At 37.0% G+C, this 18,650-nt stretch overlaps 1 protein-coding gene and 1 long non-coding RNA gene across 6 annotated transcripts in view; both read right to left on the reverse strand.

The window, feature by feature from the left end:
* Window positions 1–18,650, reverse strand: part of LOC100740171 (protein couch potato) — a 185,713-nt gene that overhangs the window by 39,207 nt on the left and 127,856 nt on the right. For 4 of the 5 annotated variants that reach the window (XM_012384053.3, XM_033320056.1, XM_003488452.4 and 1 more), the window contains exons 4-5: window positions 6,177–6,239; window positions 3,367–3,508 (exon numbers count right to left, since the gene is read on the reverse strand). In XM_012384053.3, coding sequence (XP_012239476.1) covers window positions 3,367–3,508; window positions 6,177–6,239 — 205 coding nt within the window. The remainder of the gene's footprint in view (window positions 1–3,366; window positions 3,509–6,176; window positions 6,240–18,650) is intronic. The other variant, XM_012384052.3, reaches the window with a different exon arrangement.
* On the reverse strand, window positions 521–1,361 carry LOC117151489. Its single transcript, XR_004461470.1, has 2 exons — window positions 929–1,361; window positions 521–859 (listed from the first exon to the last, which is right to left on the reverse strand). It is a non-coding gene; the product is annotated as an uncharacterized LOC117151489 (long non-coding RNA).

Below are 18,650 nucleotides of genomic sequence, written 5' to 3' on the forward strand. Positions count from 1 at the left end.
TAACTGGTGGTACAAGCGGAAAGGGGGTGATTCTACGCGAAAAAAGAAGTCGAAAATATAGAATAACAACTTTTTCGTCCGAGGCTTTGTTTTCGAGAAAATCGACTTTGAATTTTCGCTCGGTACGCGTGCGGTACGTTATAACGGATCTCGCTGTAGATCGTTGTCTCGATGGAAAAATTAAAAAAAAATAAAAAAAAATTTTATTCTATATTTTCGACTTCTTCTTCACCCCCTTTCCGCTTGTGTCACCAGTTACCAATCACCCTGTAGATCAGTGCACTATATTTTTAAACTAAACAAACGAATAAATTGAATTAACCAGCATAGATTACAGGAAAGAGCGAGAGAATATTCGTTAGTTAATTACCAAGTGTTAATTAGGAAGCGAAAGCCGATGTTTGTGTTCGCGAGAAACGTATGGTATCGATCACGAATTTGAGACCAGCCCCTACCGTGCCGAGAAGGGGCTTCTTTAGGATAGTTGGATAGTTTGACAGCGGGTTGGCTTCTCACGGTATCACCGAAAGTATCACCGTTTATTTCAAGAGGAATATAACGAACCATAATCAGGCGTGTCGTAAATTTCACGCGTATAATACTTGTACATTTAATACTATCATTTATAACGCTATTACTAAACTTGATCATGTACTACCCATACATTGGATAATTAATAATTATGTTTGATCGTATCGATTAAATATTACCACGTGAAATAGGTGTCTACACATCTTCCTATATATCTTCAAGCATCGTATGTTCGATTGGATCATTTGATACTTTTCATACTTTTTCCCCACTTCTGCATTCTCTTGCCTTTATTAACAGAAACGTTTTATCGAAAGATTAATTTCGGCTGAAATATTAAAATTTTGAAATTAAACGAATGAAATAAATAATATTTGCGGGGAGAGGGGAAACCTACGATTCACAGAAATATTCGGCAGTGTGCGTTACAGTGGGTAAATGTCCGGTAAATGGAAGCAAGCGACGTTTTACGACTTCGCTGCGCATCGTAAAATCCGTAGACAATTTTTCCACTTCGAGCCATCGTCTCGATATCGTTGGAAAATTGACGTTTTTATATATTTACGTGGCCGTAGCCTATCGGTAATCGATATCGTCGAACTGGTTGATATCGAACGTCGACCAATAAAATTCACTGTCCTGACCGCGTGGCTTATCCTTATTTCAAGAAGTCTCTTCACCATACCGACACGACGAATGCATATTTATTACCGATGTAAAACAACCATCCAAAGGGAATCCACTCGAGCTTCACACCGTTCCCCTTTTATCTCCCTAGATCGATTCGCATCGCATTCCACTAGACGCATCCTCGATTTACTTCCGTGTCCTACGCGACCTAACTCTAACTCTTACTCAAAAAGTTAGCCATCGTGCACGAAATCTATATCGAATGAAATTTTCTCAAAAGTAAATCATTTCCTTCGGTTTTGTAAATTTATTTCTCTAGCTCTTTTTTTTCCTCCTATTTAAATAGCAAAATATTTTATAAATTTAAACTTTTACAAGTTTTATGTTTTACAGACTTCTTTCTCTAGCTCCTTTTTTCTCATTTAACCCCTTGCACTCTGTAAATTATTCCATACGATTGGCTTGATTTACCATTTTATGACATAGAATTTTACTTTGAGGAGAAGAGGTTACAAATGTTCACGAATTTATTTGTACGATAGTTTATCCATGGCAATAGAAGCAAATAATTTTGAGATAATATCGGAGGAGTACAAAGGGTCAAAGACTCGTTTAATGGCTTAAAGTAACGATAAAGTAACGAAAACACTGGCAAGGATACGGACGGACGCAACAATTTTTCGACTTTTCTCTTTCTCTTTTTGGCTCTTTTTCATTCTGACAAAGAGCGCATTGTTCTATTCGTTCGAATTTTAGTTACGTTCGACTGCATCGCCAATGTTGATTGTATGGATGATCGATAGAGTTAATATCGACGTCTATTGTTTCGCAAGGTAATCCAAAAAGAACGCGAGGAAAACGCATGCCCACACGTATCAAACTGATCGGACAGCGGTGGAAGTACGATAATTAATTTTCCGGCGATGTTGCCACCGTGGTATTGTATGTTCTATTTCGGTAATATATGAAATGGGATTGATATTAATGTTTTGTTCAGACTCCTGTCAAAATAATCGCTTCGATCGCGACACTAACTCGAATTTTAAATAAATTATGCCGTTATTTAATCGTTGGTTTATTAATTAAGGAAATTTGCCGATTAATCTTAAATTTCCCACTATATATTTTATGAATGTTGCAATTTAAATTCTTCGCAGTAAACTATATGTAAATTTCATTGACTGAAAAATGTCCATTAAACAGAGATTTGCAATTTGAGTAAGTAGATAAATACATTTATACATACGTAACTATAAAATGATATTGCTAGATTCATTCGCTGTTTAACACTGGAAAAAGTATTTTAATCGACACTATGAAAGTCGAACGTTTTTCGGTCGTAGAAAAGTCATCGATTATTAATAATTAGTAATGTAATTTGTAATTTTTCACGAAATACATATAACGTATTAAGATCTAGTACCAGTTTTATAAAGAAACAAATATATTCGTGATTTAGTTGGCTATTAATTTATCGAGCTATCAATAGTCGTCTATATAAAATATCAAATATGGAAGTTTCCATACAAAGCAATATTACTGAAATCAATAACCACGTATGATCGTATTTTCCTCCGAATAAAAATCAACGTTAACGTCGTCAAAAGCAGCCGAATGGTTTTATTAACTGCAAAAGTAAAACCGATGGATCTGGTACAGATCTACGGTTAAATAATAAATACACCATCTATTTATTAACTCGTTAAATAAAAATCATAGATCTGCAACAAATTGACAAACATGACCGAAGAAACGCTTTTAAACATCACGAAAGGAAACATGTTCGCGAGAACCTAAAGAAAGAACAGAAATTCATCAAACCTTTCGCGTTTCACGCTATCGTCCCTTAATGCCCTCTCTGCAACATCTACCATATACAATATAATACAAAGATATGGTTTATTTTATCGTACTACATCCACGCTGTCCGATGCCTTGATTACCGAATGTCGTAAGGGGTTCAAACTCGAGGACGTGTGGGGTTGGTGGACGGGAACGTCAGACGAAGAGAAAGAAATAAAAAAAAAAAAAAAGAAGAAAGAAATAGGAGGAAGATACGCTCCAAGACGACGGGTGGTGGTGGAAGAAGTAGAGAGAAAGAGATAGAGAAACAACAGGGAGGAAGATACGTTGTAGTTCGGTGCAGTGGGTGAGAATAGTTGTGAGACGTATCCAGCGAGTGAACGAGTGGCGGTGCATACTTACGTCCAGTTAGAGGGTGCATCAGAGCAGGGTGCGAGGTGGCTGCTGCAGCGGCTGGTTGCTTGGGTTTGCTAACCTTTGTGTTACTTTTTGCAAATTCCAAACGTATGGTTTGTGGCATATCAGGATCGAATCTAACCCCCTGCTGCAAATAGATTCCCTAAATTAGTAAACCGGGAGCACACGTGGATGCTTGGAATTGGTGAGAGGAGAAGAAAGAGAGAAAAGGCAGAGAGTGTGAGTGGCGGCAAAATTACGCTCGAAGGAATTCTATCGATCTACGCTTTCGTCGCCAGCCAAGCTTCGAAGTAGATTTTCGTTGTATTTTGTCTGCAATTAGAAGGGTTCGAAGAGAAATAGCTTCGAGACGCGGAGAATTTTTGGTACTCGTGACCTCGCGCTTTTAGCTTTCGTTACTAAATAGCGGTAAAGCGTTTGTGATTTTGTCGAGGAGAGGAATTTTCGATTCTTGGTGGATTTGGAATTTCGAAACTTTTGCGATGGACAGTTTTACACGGCGATTTTAGTTACGTTTCAAACGCTTGTCGAAAATCGTCGAACAGAGGGTTTCTTTAGTAATAAAACCGAACTTTCAATTGGTATTGGGATTGGTAGATGACCGCAACAATTTGAATTGATTACTAGAACAGGTTATATCGTAGGTTATATCGGAATAGGTTATCCAATTTAATTTCGCTCTCCTATTTTACTTTGTTCGTTTAATTTCAATTTGTTTGCTATTCTCCGTCTTATAGGTACAGATTATCGTATAAGGCATAAAATACAAGGTAATATTAAACTGGGTAACCCATACCGGATAATTCAAGTTCGGTTTATCGTACAAGATGTAAAATACAAAATAAAAATAAGACACTTGAAACTCGAGCAATCTTATACGTAATTACCTGTGTAACCCGATAGCCATATTTAAATTATCGATCGAGAATTAAACAAAAAGTAAATGAAACTCTATTTACCACCTTAATTACTATTGTTCTAGTACTGTATCATCGGATTGACGACTGGCAACGAAAGTGTCGTATAAAACGATGCGTAGGGTAAGAGCGACGATAGGGGACGAACAAGGGTGACGGAGTTACAGGAAAATTAGCACAAGATGGTGTGTGTATGTGTGTTTTCTGCGTGTATACATGTAAGTGTCTGTATATCCGTGTCTCTGTTAGTACAGTGGCTATCGATAGAAGTGGGTCGTTCGTTAGTCTGTTTCAGGCTGTTCTCAGCGTACGTGTCCATCCGACAAGAGGATGTTTCGAGTCTCTCTCGTACGTAACCGGTTACACAGGGTTATAAAGACATTGCAAATTGCGTGAGGTCAATTGCAGTGGTGTGATAAAAAAGAAGGATCGTACGTATACGTGTGTGAGTAATTCATAGATGTACGCTTAATCTTTCCACAGCGAACAAGTAGCACGAGGAAGAAAGGTTCAAGGAGCTATCGATTACAATATCGTCTTCGCGTTTTACATATCGCTATATACGATGCAATTAATTAAAAAATTCATCACCCATTAAAGGATCAAGCTATATAAATATCGTTTGTATCTGTCGTGAGAAATACAAGAAATCTCGCGACGGTAAAGCGATAATTATTTTCCAAGCCGTTAATTCCGAATTCTTCGTAACTTTATTACACGATGAGAAGATTATCGTACCGTGCTACGATCCTTGAAATTTTATATTCCAATTCCTCTCTCATTTCGACGAATGGAAAATATTTGTTACGTTTTAAGAGGATGTTCGCCATAAAATCGAAAGGTGAACGTGCATACGAATAACAATTCTTTTTATTTCGTTCGAACCGAAGATGATTTTTAACGTTGGAAAAGTATAATTGGCTGGAACATGATCGCAAGAACGTAGCAGAGTCGAACATACTTGTTTACTACACACGTATATATGGTCTATTGTATCGTTGAAATCTAACAGAATGTATTTGTACAAGATCCAAATCCATAGATTAAACGTTATATACTTCTATACATATGTAAACGATTTTTGTATCAAACTTGAAAACTCGACAGGGGTGTAAGAGAGAGAGAGAAAGAGAAAGAGAAAGAGAGAGAGAGAGAGAGAGAAAGAGAGAGAGAGAGAGAAAGAGAGAGAGAGAGAGAAAGAGAGAGAGACAAGGGGGTGATTTCAAAGGCTAAAACGGGGGATGTGACACGCTTATTAAAAGGCAAAAAACAACACCATATATATGTATATTTCAGTATGGGTAGTATCACACGGTGCAACCAGCGTTATTACAGTATGATGTTGGTATACGTATACGGAGAAACAAGGTAATTTATACTACGGATTCGTCCCAGGTTAAAAAAAAAAAGAGAAGATTACAGGAGGAAGCTAATTGTAGTATATAAAAACAGAAAGGAACTTTTACGTATAATATATATATAATTAAATATGTATATATATATATATTATATAATGGAAAAATAAATGGAAGAAGAAAGAGAGTGTGTGTGTAAGTACGTGTATGGTAATTGATAAAGGTAAATAGCTACGTAGCATTAACCCGTGCCAGCTGGAATCTAAGGCAAGGGTGTGTATTTTCATATATGTATATGATACTTTGAGAGAGACAAAAGATTGTAAAAAAAAAAAGAATATATAATATATATAAGGGAGGAAGAAGAAAATTGCGGGCCATTGTTTGTACGTATGTGTATGTATATTCATATATAATATGAGAGAAAGTATGGCCATATAATTGTAAGGGAGCCCGCGGGAGCTCTCGCGTTTTATCGAGCAGCTTTTTCTCTCTCGAATACCTACGAGAAACGGAGTATTACCTGAAGGTCCTGTTTCGCTGCCTCGGCGCCGGCCCTCGTGTGAAAAGTCACGAAACCCACCGGCTGAAATCAAACAAAACGTACGCGTCAATACGTTTTACTCGTTATATTCCTACTTAATATTCGGAAAAGAATTTCATCGTTATCCGTCGCGCATCGCTTTAATTTCGTATCTAGCTTGCGAATGTTTACGCATTCATAGGAAACGTAGAGTTGCAAAACTGTACAGAGCGCGCGCGATATGCTAAAACACGCGAGAAGATAAAACGAAGATTTCAAGATATATAAAACCCGTCAAATAAGTACTTTTTATAATTTTCTCTTTCTACTGTGACAGGCGAAATAGATTTCTAGTTAGATTCCATCTTCTCGATTATATTCGTAAAAATATGAATTTGCATGAATGCTCGTAATGATAAATTACGGAAAAATATAGAAAATGAGACGATGTTATTATCGGACGAAAGCTATTTAAATTTTCTTAAGTAACACGCAGAATATCCTTTCTTATCAAAATGATCGTCTGTGATAGTGTTATTTTACATGCAGCTTTATCAAAACCTCGTCGAGTGAAAAAGGAAATAATTAAGGGAATAAAAAAGGGAATAAAAAAAGAAATCTTCGCATAGGCAGATTAAAAAATCTAGCGATACGATACCCTATATTGTTAAGTTACTAAATGTTAGTAGATAGTGAGATTTTCGTCTCTACCCTTGCATTTTTAATTTATTGGGCAGTTCAGATCTTGGAAAAAAGAAGGAAACATTCAGATTTTAATTAGGATCTGGAGTTTCATTCTGGTCCTGAAAGCGACTGACATATCGTGGAGGTAAGGCAAGGCTAGATTTTTGATAGAAACCCCTCGAGGTTTAGGGTCGTGGAGCATTTTCTCCAAAGAAGAGAGACGCGTGATACATCGCCATGTTCTAGGCGTGTTTGCAGTGTCCCTGCAGAATTTGTAAAAAGTGGAGAAGATTGCACCAAGCAATTTTTCATTCTTATACCCTGCTTAACCTTGGTTAACTGTGTTACCTTGTGATCGAAAATTTCATTACTTACAAAATTAAAAACTAATAAAGATGAATCAGTTTCAATTAGGTCGCTTTCAGTTCTTCGAAATGGAATGCGATTTAATTTATCCTTACTTCTTAAAATTCTTTTTAATTTATTATTAAAATTATATATATATAAATAATATCATTAAGAAAATTGCGTTTTTGAAAATATAAATGCGAAAATATATAAACTCAATGTTAATTTCGCTAGCTTTTCATTCGATATTCGCTGGATTTTCCTTTATTTTTCATTACTTCTATTAATCTGTTAGGTATACTATCCGCTAACTTGCTCAAAGTTTCGAATATATTTTTTTAAGTTCAACCATATTTAAAAAGCTGCATTAAACCTGGCTTTTACCGATCGTAAGCTTTCCCTGCTGAAATTCCTTAGTCCAGCTTCTCGATCGAATAATAATTCTATTTTTGAAATCTTGTGAAATCGTTTTTTTGTAGCGACGATTGGTACGAATAGGAACATTGTTTCGTCGAAAGATTATCTTTGTTGCTTCTGGTTCGGTTACGAAAGGCGATAGTTTGCCACGTAACATCTCCTAATATTCTATACCGTTCGATTTACCCTTTACAAACGCAATTTCGCTTAACGTATTCAGGTATGATCAGTGGTTTCCTGGAAATATCGAAGAGATATCGCAGAAAATACGTTTGAATTTATAATTATTCACAGCAGTGTATACATCGATAAAATATCGTTGTGCTACCGAAAGGCAATGACTTGATTTGAGAGAAGGTTGCGGATAACGCGGTCCTTTGACTTCACACTGCGAATCTATCAGCTATTTTGCTTATACTGTATCGATTGTACATCGACAGAAGGTTTAAAAGTACCTAATTCTTGATCTATCCAACCAAACAACCCCGTTAATCGATGTCAACAAACAATATATCGTTCGATGTCACGAAGAATAAAGAAGAAAAAAGAAAAGAGAATAAAAACAGAGAACAAACGTTCGAAGCGTTGGAAAAGATAGAGCGTCTTATTGCACGGGACGAATCAGCTCGCAGAGCTTAAAATAGATCGAATAGACTTTCTGGCTAGATGATGCTCGCAAGTTCACCCTCGGTTTCCTAAGAGGGGATTCGAGAAGCCTGTAATTCACCGAGGAACGAATCGTTCGTTCAACGGTCTTTCTACGGTGTAATTTTCCGAGGGAACTCGATGGAATTTGCACGCGTTTACCGCTGAGAACCGATACGGGTTTTCGGTTCGGTAAACGTTTGCGGAGAAACTATGCCGTGATTCTGTTTCATTGAGAAAAGAGCCACGAGCGACCCAGATTCGAATCTTCATCGATATACCATCGAATTCTTTTTCACTCAATTACCGAGCTAATTTTATTTTACCGTTTCGAAGAAAAGTAGAAAGTAGATCCGATTCGTTTGTATTTTCCAACGTAAGCTTTCTCATACAGTTTTATAACGCATTTTTTCGCTTCTTTCTCAGAGTTTTCTATTTACTAATTTAACGAAGAACAATTTAATCGATCGAAGGAAGGAGACGTTGTGAATAAAAAACAGTTAGTACGCAAAAAGGAAATTTCATCGATAAAAAAATATTATCTTTTTAAACAGCGCTGTATCATTTTTCTTTGTGGATAAATTCAGCGATATAGGATTAACGGTACAACTACCAAATCCGTCAAATCTAATGACAGGTTCGACGTTTTTCTGCTTTTGATATCGCTGAAAACATGCAGCTGCTTTTAGCAAGATTAAAATCGAATTTTATTCAGACAGAGATACGATTGTATACAGCGATTTAATTGCATTATACCATTTAATCGTTTATTTGCAGCCTATTTATTCTAGGTTGATCAATATCCTGACAGAATCTTGTTTACCAACTAAGAAGTAAAGATTTTATATAGAGAGAAATGTCAAAGGTACAAATATCGATATAAGCCGAATCCAAGCATAGCTCTGACATCGCGTAAAAGATACCGCAACTTATTTAAAAAACAAACTAATATCTGCGCGAAATCTAAATTCTTCGACGTCAAAGAAAATTATAAAATTACGCCTAATACGAAGTTTGCGATCGAGGAAAACAAAAATAGACAAAACCTACCAATCTTCGATCCTAAATAAGATTCGACAGTTTCTAAAAGCCACGAACCTTTTTAACTGATTTAGCCACAAACAAGTACCTTTCTTTTTTTTTTACTTTGTACATGGAAAAATCCTCGTAGACACTCCGCCGCTGCGGCAGCAGGAGAGCAGTGTCGGACAAGCAAGTACCTGAAATCGCTACAATTGTAAATATCGTATCTACGTATTACTTATGACCAAACGATAAAGTACCGGTCTAATGTGATACTGTATAAGCCTGTGAAATACAGTTGTACGAGAGTTGTAGTCGCTAATAACCCGCAGAGCTGGACGAGACTCGACACAAGTAAAATTAAAAAAAAAAGAAAAAAAGATGTGGGGAAGATAAATAAATAAAGAGCATAGCAAGAAGACGTTTCCCGTCAAAATACTTTAGATTCTCCTCTTGATTTCCAATTACCGCAAAAACGCGGCTGTTTCTCGCATTATTGAAAAAGCTATTCATCGAATGGGAATAATCCGTTTAACGGTCGTGCCCGACGGATATTTCGGAAGCGTTGTTTCGTGCCAGCTTTATACCTATGATAATATTAGCCTGTGTATAACGATCCTCGACACGAGATATATCCCCGTTGTGTTTTCTACAAATTTTTATCGCCGTTGCAGGATCAAGATCCGATAAGCGAGAATTCGCGGCGCGGTACCGCGCACGCGACAAGGTGATATTCGTAAACGTGTTGCAAAATTATATCGGGGGCCGGATCAGATATCGCGGTAACGTTGCAAATAAATTTGTCGGGCTGAAAGCGATTATATAAATGGATAATAGAACGACAAAGGAATTTCATTCGACGTTAACGTTTAAAACGAGCGTTCACCGTTAAAGTTCTTTTCCATACGATGCCGCGTAAATGGAGCCAATAACTTTCGTATTGACTCCTCCGCAATTTTCAAACGGAATCGATCGAATCGTTCCCGATAACGCGAATTTATTTCGTCTCTGGAGATGATCGAGAGTTTTATTAAATTTGCAACAATGCCGTCTCCGTCTGTTTTCACGAATTTCTTTATGCACGTTAGATGATATTTCTGGAGATGTATGTCAGGATCGTGGTGGTATTTAGCACATCTTTGAAATATTCGTAGGTACATGTTCAAGTTTTTAATTTTCAGATATCCGTGGACGTATAAATCCGTGTAGCGTTCACAGGTAACGCGTTAAATCGTTCGGAAAATTCTGTCGCGTTATTCAACCGAGCTTTGTGGCTTTATAACTTTTGTAGGTTACATCTCGATGATTACGATCTTCATCCCGATAATTGCGAATAAACTTTAACAACAGAACTTTCCGATCAACTCGACAACTTCTTGCTTCAGGATACTCGTCGATGGAAATATAGGCAGAATCGTTTCATTTTTGAAGAAGAATTTAAGTTACCTGTAAACTTGTCGTACTTCGTGATAACTGTGTCTAGGAAACGTACCGATAAACAAATTAAAAATTATATCGTTTACGAAATGAATATACAGGTAAAATGGCTAATTGTCGATTGGAAGTGGCCGAACAGTAATAAAATTGTTACAATGTCTTTCTATCGATCTCCCTCAAATTCACACGTGTCACGAACGACGTATCGACTCGATCTGCCGCCATAAAAAAGGAATTAGGAAACGATGAATACGAAAAACGATAAGATCAACAGGCTATGTACCTACGTGCAAAGAAACAGCCTTATCGTATCTACCATCGCTATCTACAATTGCCTTTCATTTTACGTTACGCAGAATTTTCCATTTTGATCTTTGAATTAGATGCCTTTTTTCTCCTCTAGGTAAAGAGTCCGATTCCGAAGGTAAATAAATCTTCCGGTATAATTCTAAATCTAGATAAATCTTCCAGTATAATTCTAGTAAACAGAAGATCGAAATATGAATGAAATTATCAGGTCGGTATTATGCCTGACGATTTTTCATTAGAAGATAAACGAAGAGAGGAAGGTCGGAAAATTCGATCGACAATAATATTTTCGCAGATACTACTGAAAATAATTTATGGTAAACAGGATCGAAATGAAGGTAAACCATTCTACGATGCATTATTCGTCGTTCGACTCGAACAGGAAAAGCAAGAAAAATGAGAAGAATGAATTCGGTAGAACGAAAACATTTTGAATTAAGCGATATACAGAAAGGTTGGGCGAATGGAAATAGCATCTCGTTACTCGGATGAGATAAGTGAGTCCTATTTCTAAAATCGCCACTTGTGACGAAAACCAGATTTTATACGATAATAATCGCAAGTGATTTCTATATTTTTAAGCTCGCGAATACTCCGATAATCTTTTAATTTTTTCCCGAAGAAATTGTTTTCAAACGAAGAAATCATATAAAAAGTAACGCTCGATCGTCGCACTTTAAAAGCCATGACTTTTATAAATTTGCGTTAATAAAACTAATTAATAATCGAGAATAACCTTTAGAGACTAAAAATAGTAAGGGATTTACGTTATTACTCGTATATCTTCCCTAAAATAATTTAGATATTGCAAACGCAATTCGATACGCAAGATTAATATCCGTCTGAAAGATTTTATTATTTACGCGATTCAACGATTGGGAACACACAGATTTCTTTATTCGAATTGAATCTGGCCTGGTTATCTTAAATTAAAGAATTTTTCGCTCGTTATATTTTTTCCCTGCAAATATAATTCCTGGAAACCAATTCGAGCAAATATACATGCACGCTATGAGCGAATCACAAAAAGATTAGAGAATCACTGTTGTCCGAAATAGCTCGTTATTCGTGGATTTGATTAAAAAATAGTTTATACCAAACTACTTGGAAATTGAAAACGTAAGAAATTAAAATGCTTTCGTTTAACGAGCTTCGATGAATACGATATATTTCGTATAAAATATTTTTTTATCGGATCCATAAACGACGAGTTACTTCCGAACTAGCAGTTCTTATCGATTCGCTTTCGTATTTAATGAAATTAATTTCCAGAATTATCGATTCACCCGTATTATTCCAAAGGAATTACCTATATGTAATTAAGGTTTTACCAAGTTCGGCATTTACTTTTAACAGGAAGGAGCAAGTCACTCTCGCCAGACTTAGAATTAGATGCGCTAAATTAGACACGCTCTCATCTTACAGCTAAAAATCAGTCGAATAAGTGCAATAATTTAAATTGTATTCTCTTTGGAAATTATTCTTTTAATCGTAGTAACGTCTCCCAATACAGAATTACATTTGGTTTTCCAAACGAAACTCAGACATGTTTACGTTGTAAACAACATCGTGAGAATCTTCTTTATTCTCTCAAACGTATTAATTCGTATCACTATTTATGATATTGTAAACTAATCACCAAGTTCCGACACATACTGCATATTCTACTGTATTATACTATAATTGTACTGTATATGATATACGTCCAAACGGTACTAGATAGTATTATCATTAAGCTACTAGATACTATAACTCGAGTTTCTCACTTGCCTTATTTTACAATAAGATGTAAAGTACATTTACACTGTGATTGTTTTTTATATTATATTTTTGTCATGTATCGTTAACCGCGGTCGCTAGCGAACATAAAAATCGTTGACTCTACGTCAAATAAAATAAATAAGAACGATAAAAGTTTTCTCAAAGGAAAATGATACGTACGCGAATCTAGCTAATAGGATAAAATGTTCTATACATCTTTGGTCGCGACATCGAATTCACGTATCGATTCGTGGGAAGTACTTATTTACATGTTCAGTGAGTGAATCGTGTGTCTGAGTTTCATTTCGTGCTACCGGTTACGTTCCCGGAACTGTTATCGAAACACGGAATTTCCGAACGTAATGTAACGTTTCGTCGAGCTTATTTTTATCAATAGGTTCATCGTGGTGGTCGCATGTAGGTTAACAGTTAGTGGTTGCGTGCTGCCTGACGAAGAACAATCAATTTTCACGTTCCCCGTTTCTACTTTTCCTCGTGCATCGTACGTAAATGTGCCATTTTGACGCATACTTTCCTCGTTTTATAGTAATTTTAATTCGCTTAGCACAAATAAAAGAAATCTTTGTAAAAGATAAATATATTTTAGAAACGGTTTTGATTCCTACTTATTAACACTCTGATAACTTTTAGTAATCTTTGATTGTAAAATTACTTAACATTTTTTGCAGTATTTGTTACTGCCGCTGCCATTAACTCGATCGTTTAATATAAATCAGACTAGTTAATTACCTTTTTTCACGGTTCTTTTATAAAACATTATACACCTTTTTATACACCGTTTAAAGCTGTTTTTACTTCTGTATAAAAAGGTACTAAGATTTGAAAATGTTTAGTTTAAAATATATTTCAATGTTAATTCCATCAAATCGGGTAATACGAAGGACAAGGAAAGAAGAACCTGGTCTTCAATCAGAAGCATAAAAATCCATAGTAAACTCTACATCTGGTCTTTTTAGTTTTCTCAAGCACCGAAGAAGCCATCGACAGCGTGTAGACAAAAGACTGCGACGAAAACAGACCATAAACAGTAGACAGGCGACGTTGGCTTCGGGGTTTTCAGTTATTGGGTAACACAGCTAGCGCGCGGATCTGGACCAGCTCAAATTGTATTCTTACTTATAATTACACTTCTATTTAAATATATTTTCTACCTTACAATTTATCCACGAGTTTCTCTGTTTATACATCAAATAACTTCAACAAAATTCAACGTTTCTACCAACAGATACCGTGTGATAACATGAGCAGAGCGAAAGAAAGGATAGTAACGGCTCGCCTAAGGACTGCGCAAATCGCAATAATCCACGAATATCTAATTACAAAAAAAAAAAAGCAAAAATGTATCTAGACATACAGAAACACGAATACAAAGACACGGAATAGAACTCGACACATGACTCAGTTTTAACGTCACGGGATCGCATACCTTTACTCGCTAAATTTCGTCAAAGAAACGAATACGTACACTAAAATCCAATCAGTATAAATCTAACTTTACCGCTGATAACCTCGTAGTCGATTTGACGCGAAACACTCGCAACTGAAAAAAAAAACTAGTCGTTTCTCGACCCAAGTATTTACCTTTGGAATCTCGAAGATACCGTTCATCTGGATAAAATCGTCGACCATCGCAACACGAAGAAACGAAAGAAAAACGAAGCAAGTTTTATCCGAAACGTTTTATCGAGTAACGTATGGTGTAGCGGATATCTGCGTGAATCGATTATGACGGGACACCCTGTATATCGCTCGCATTATATACGCGAACCGACAGATAAGAAAAATGGCGACAAAGGTGTTTCATGCATATAACGCACGCTCGACGATGGAAAATAGTATACACACGTGCGCGATTATGCATGTAACGATGACGGTAAAGCAACTGCTCAGCCCGATTCCGCATAATCGAAGGGTTGGAAAATTACAATGCAGCCGGTTGGTGCAACATTTTCGAGCTTGGCTCGTAAAAGAACGCGAATACGTCTCGAATCCGGCCCAACTTTTCCCCGATACGGTCTCCCCCGCCAGTAGAAATTTCCCTTCTTTTCCGCGAAGTGCAAAGTCGCGCGAAGTAGTTGCAAATGGCACGAATTATTTTTTACCCGTTACTTATTCCCGAACGAATAAATTGCGTTCGCGTCGCGTCGTTGCCAGGCAAATTGCTGTAATTCGCGAACGAGCTTCGTTTTTCTTTCGTTCAAAGTTTACCGTGTCTTTGTTTTCCACCGGTTCTACGAGATCGCTACAGGCAGATTCTCGAAAAGGACGAGAGTTAGCAGGTAAAATTGTATTCGCCGGATGGGTGTAAAGGGAAAGACGTAACTTTTGAAATGGATTCATCGTTTCGATTTAACTTTCATTTTATTCTATACTCGTTGTTTTCGCCAGGGAACGTCCGAAGGAATTGCGAGAATCTTCCTGGGGATTTCTTACCTTTTCGAAGAAGCGCCTCAAACTGATTTCTTTGGAAAGAAGAAGAGAACGAAAGAATATTGAAATTACGTTTACATTGGATATTATTCGATTAAACTTTTCATTTGATAAGAAGACAGCGAATTTGTTATTTTTTCTACAATTGAGTTGGACAAGTGTTGGCAATAGTGGAAACTATAAATCTTGGATTTTTTGAAAACCAACGAAGATTCCATTCGATGAAATATCGTCGAACGATAATAGCAAATGTTTTACAATCATTTTCGTAAATTCCTTACGGACGAAATCAGACGAATTTCATAAAAGCTAAAATTTACGAGCCTCGCGGATCGGATTGATATTTAAAAAGTTGTCGTTTCACGAAGTCGAGAATTCGATAAAAGTTGTAAATATTTGACGCAAAATTTTAATAAACCTCTCGCTAGTTCAAGTTTTGCGGCGAGCGAAGATGGAAGATCCAAGCCGTTAAAAATCATCGAATTCCACGTTTGACAAAACGTTGGTTTAGCAGAGAGATTCCTCGCGAGGAAATTCTTCGCAAGGGGATACCATAAAAGTAAAGTTCAGGAACTTGACGCCAGTGGCAAGTGAAATGCGAAGTACGGAATTCATGCGGATCTATAAAAAGGAAAGATTGGAAAGTGGCGTTCGTCGTTCAAGCGAATCTACTAATATCACTCCGAGGGAAGACGCGAAAAGAAAGCGTAAAATCAACGAGAATTTCACCTGAATGCAACAACCGCGATTCCAAACGTCGTTACATCTTTGTATCGTTGCTGTAAAATCAACCGGATTCGAGGTAAAAGGATTTTGAAAATACCTTTGCCACGGCCTCTTTGATCCGACGCGCGAATGCAAACGAATATCGAAGTCGGAACCTCGAATGGGAAAATTTGTTAAAAAACGATGGCGTCGATTTTTAACCGTAAAATTCTACGAGGAAGGATAAACTGTCGAATTTGCCGCCCGACGAACGGGGCAATTAGCGCGAGCAAATGGCAGAGGAAACTCGTATCGATCTGTGCGCTCGTACCTAACGGTGCCAGCGATATCCGTAAAGGGACAATCCCAGAAAACGAGAACTTTTTACGGCATCGTTCGATGATATTATAACAGATGAAAACGTGCGAGATAACCCGAAAAACTAAATTTTAGTTCCAGCGAAATATCTTTGGAAGAAAAATATTAAATAAGGAGAAAAGTAAAAGGGGGCAGGAATATTGGCAGAATAAAGCTTTCTATAATTATTGATATTCGAAGCAAAATATTTTATCAAACAACGTTGAAAGAAAGAGCGATATTTCGGAAATAATACTTGCTTCTATTTTGAAATAGAAATACGGAACGTACGTATAAAGCGTTAAAAATGGTTATACCTTGAATGGAAATGTGGAGAACGTGTAATGTCTGTTAAAGCGAACGCAACGATTTGGTTGTCAGTAGTTCGAAGTAATTATATTTGTCTAAATTTCCCGCGCTATATGAAAGAATTAAGAGAACGAAAAGAAAGTTGTCGTTTTCGTTTGAGTTTATGTCGAAACAAATGGTTGGTGATTTGAAAATTTTTACTACAGAGGAAACTAATCTTCTACGACTTTTTATGGCTTTAAAAGGAACGCTATTTAGAGCAACGTTTATTAAGACTTTTACGTGGTTGAACAAAAGGTTATAAAACGTCTTGTACAGTAGAGGATCGTCGATACATGTTAATTGGAAACCAATATCTATGCGATAAGAGAAGCTTCGTAATCACCAATACGCGCTTTTCACACATAACGAACACACGAAAGAAGATGTCGAAACAAAACTTGGAAATATCCACAAATTATGAATTTGTATGGTATTTGTATGGAACCATTCGGAAGACAAATCGACGATTCCATCTCGCCTTTAACGAGGACCGCGTTCTTCGCAAAGCATCCGCGATGTATACTTTTTGTATCTAATGCTCGCAAAATTCCAATATATTTATTTCTCGTATATATTTCAAGCGGTAAATACCAAACACCAGCCTGTTTTATTTTAGTTCGTTCGTGCGCTGTCGAAAATAAAATGTTTTAATTGCGAGAGAAAGATTTTGAAAACGGTATTTTATTCACAGGATACTGAAAATACCGAGAATTGTATTTGAATTGTCTTATTTATTTGAATTTATTTTTGTTCGCTATCCAACATAGAAGTTACGTTAGATTCCAAAGAATTTAATGGAGGGTAAACTTTTAAATCTTGAACAGAAACTGCAAATCCAGATACACAATACATAATTTGGTCTTGTTCGTTCTCGCGAAGCGAATTCAAAGTATCGCAAGGTTATCACAGATACACGACGAAACAATTATCTTTAAAATATGATACGTCCTTCCATCGAAAGACTGTTTAGTTTCGCTCGATCGATCCTTTGCTCATAAAGGAGAGTAGTCTAAGCGATGGAAAACTTTGAACGATGCACTTTGTTACGCGCGAATAGCCATACTCGCGAGGAAAATAAATTTAATTTGCAAATATTATAGACCGTTGAGTTCCGATATTAGCTCTCTCCTTAGTCTATTTTCGCTATCGAGAAACATCTTAAATACTATTCATAACACAAAGTTCAAGTATTTTATTGTACGCGTCACAAGGCGACGATAAAAATATTCTACTCGCCGCGAATTTCCTTCGTATCTAAAATAGCATTTTATTCCAACGGTAATACAACGATCGTTTAAAATTGCCAACCATCCGAAATATTTTTCCTACAAATTTTAGCCAGCACTGGGTCTAACTTCACCTTCTCACTGGACTTACCCCGTTAATACTAAATTGTCACATATCCTTCTACCGCGCACAGCCCTTTAATCGCTAATGCGAGGATTCTCTGTCATTCGGAGGCCGCAGATTTGTCCGGAACACCAGCGAGATCTCTTTACACGCATCTCGAATTTCCAATCGCGCGTATTTTCACGACACAGCCCTGTCGAAGGGAAACGAGGTCGATCCGTCGAACTCGGCCGTTCGAGATCAAATTCGCCTTCGAGCGTGACGTCATCCGGCATCCTTCGATGCGAAAATGCATTCCTTCCTCGGGTCGATGCCGATCTCCCCGTCCCGTTCGTTATTTTAGAATTCTCGGGTGTACGAGTAAAGGCCAGGGCGGCCGCGCACATCATAGTCGCACAAAGCGAACACACATACCCGTATAGATGCATAATACAAGGTGTTAAAATAAAAGTGAGCGAGATTTAGAAGGCGCGAGGATAGATGTCGAGATATGGAAGATAGTTGGCGTATAAAGGAGTCGTTGGAAAGCTTAGGCTTCCGGTTGTAAGTAACTTAATTTGCTGCGCCAAAAATACACTAGTAGCTCTCTAACGTAGTCGTAGATCAATAAATCAGCTGTCCTCACCTTCTCCTTCG

The sequence above is a fragment of the Bombus impatiens genome, unplaced genomic scaffold (assembly GCF_000188095.3).
Source record: "Bombus impatiens unplaced genomic scaffold, BIMP_2.2 scf_0233, whole genome shotgun sequence".
NCBI lineage: Eukaryota > Metazoa > Arthropoda > Insecta > Hymenoptera > Apidae > Bombus > Bombus impatiens.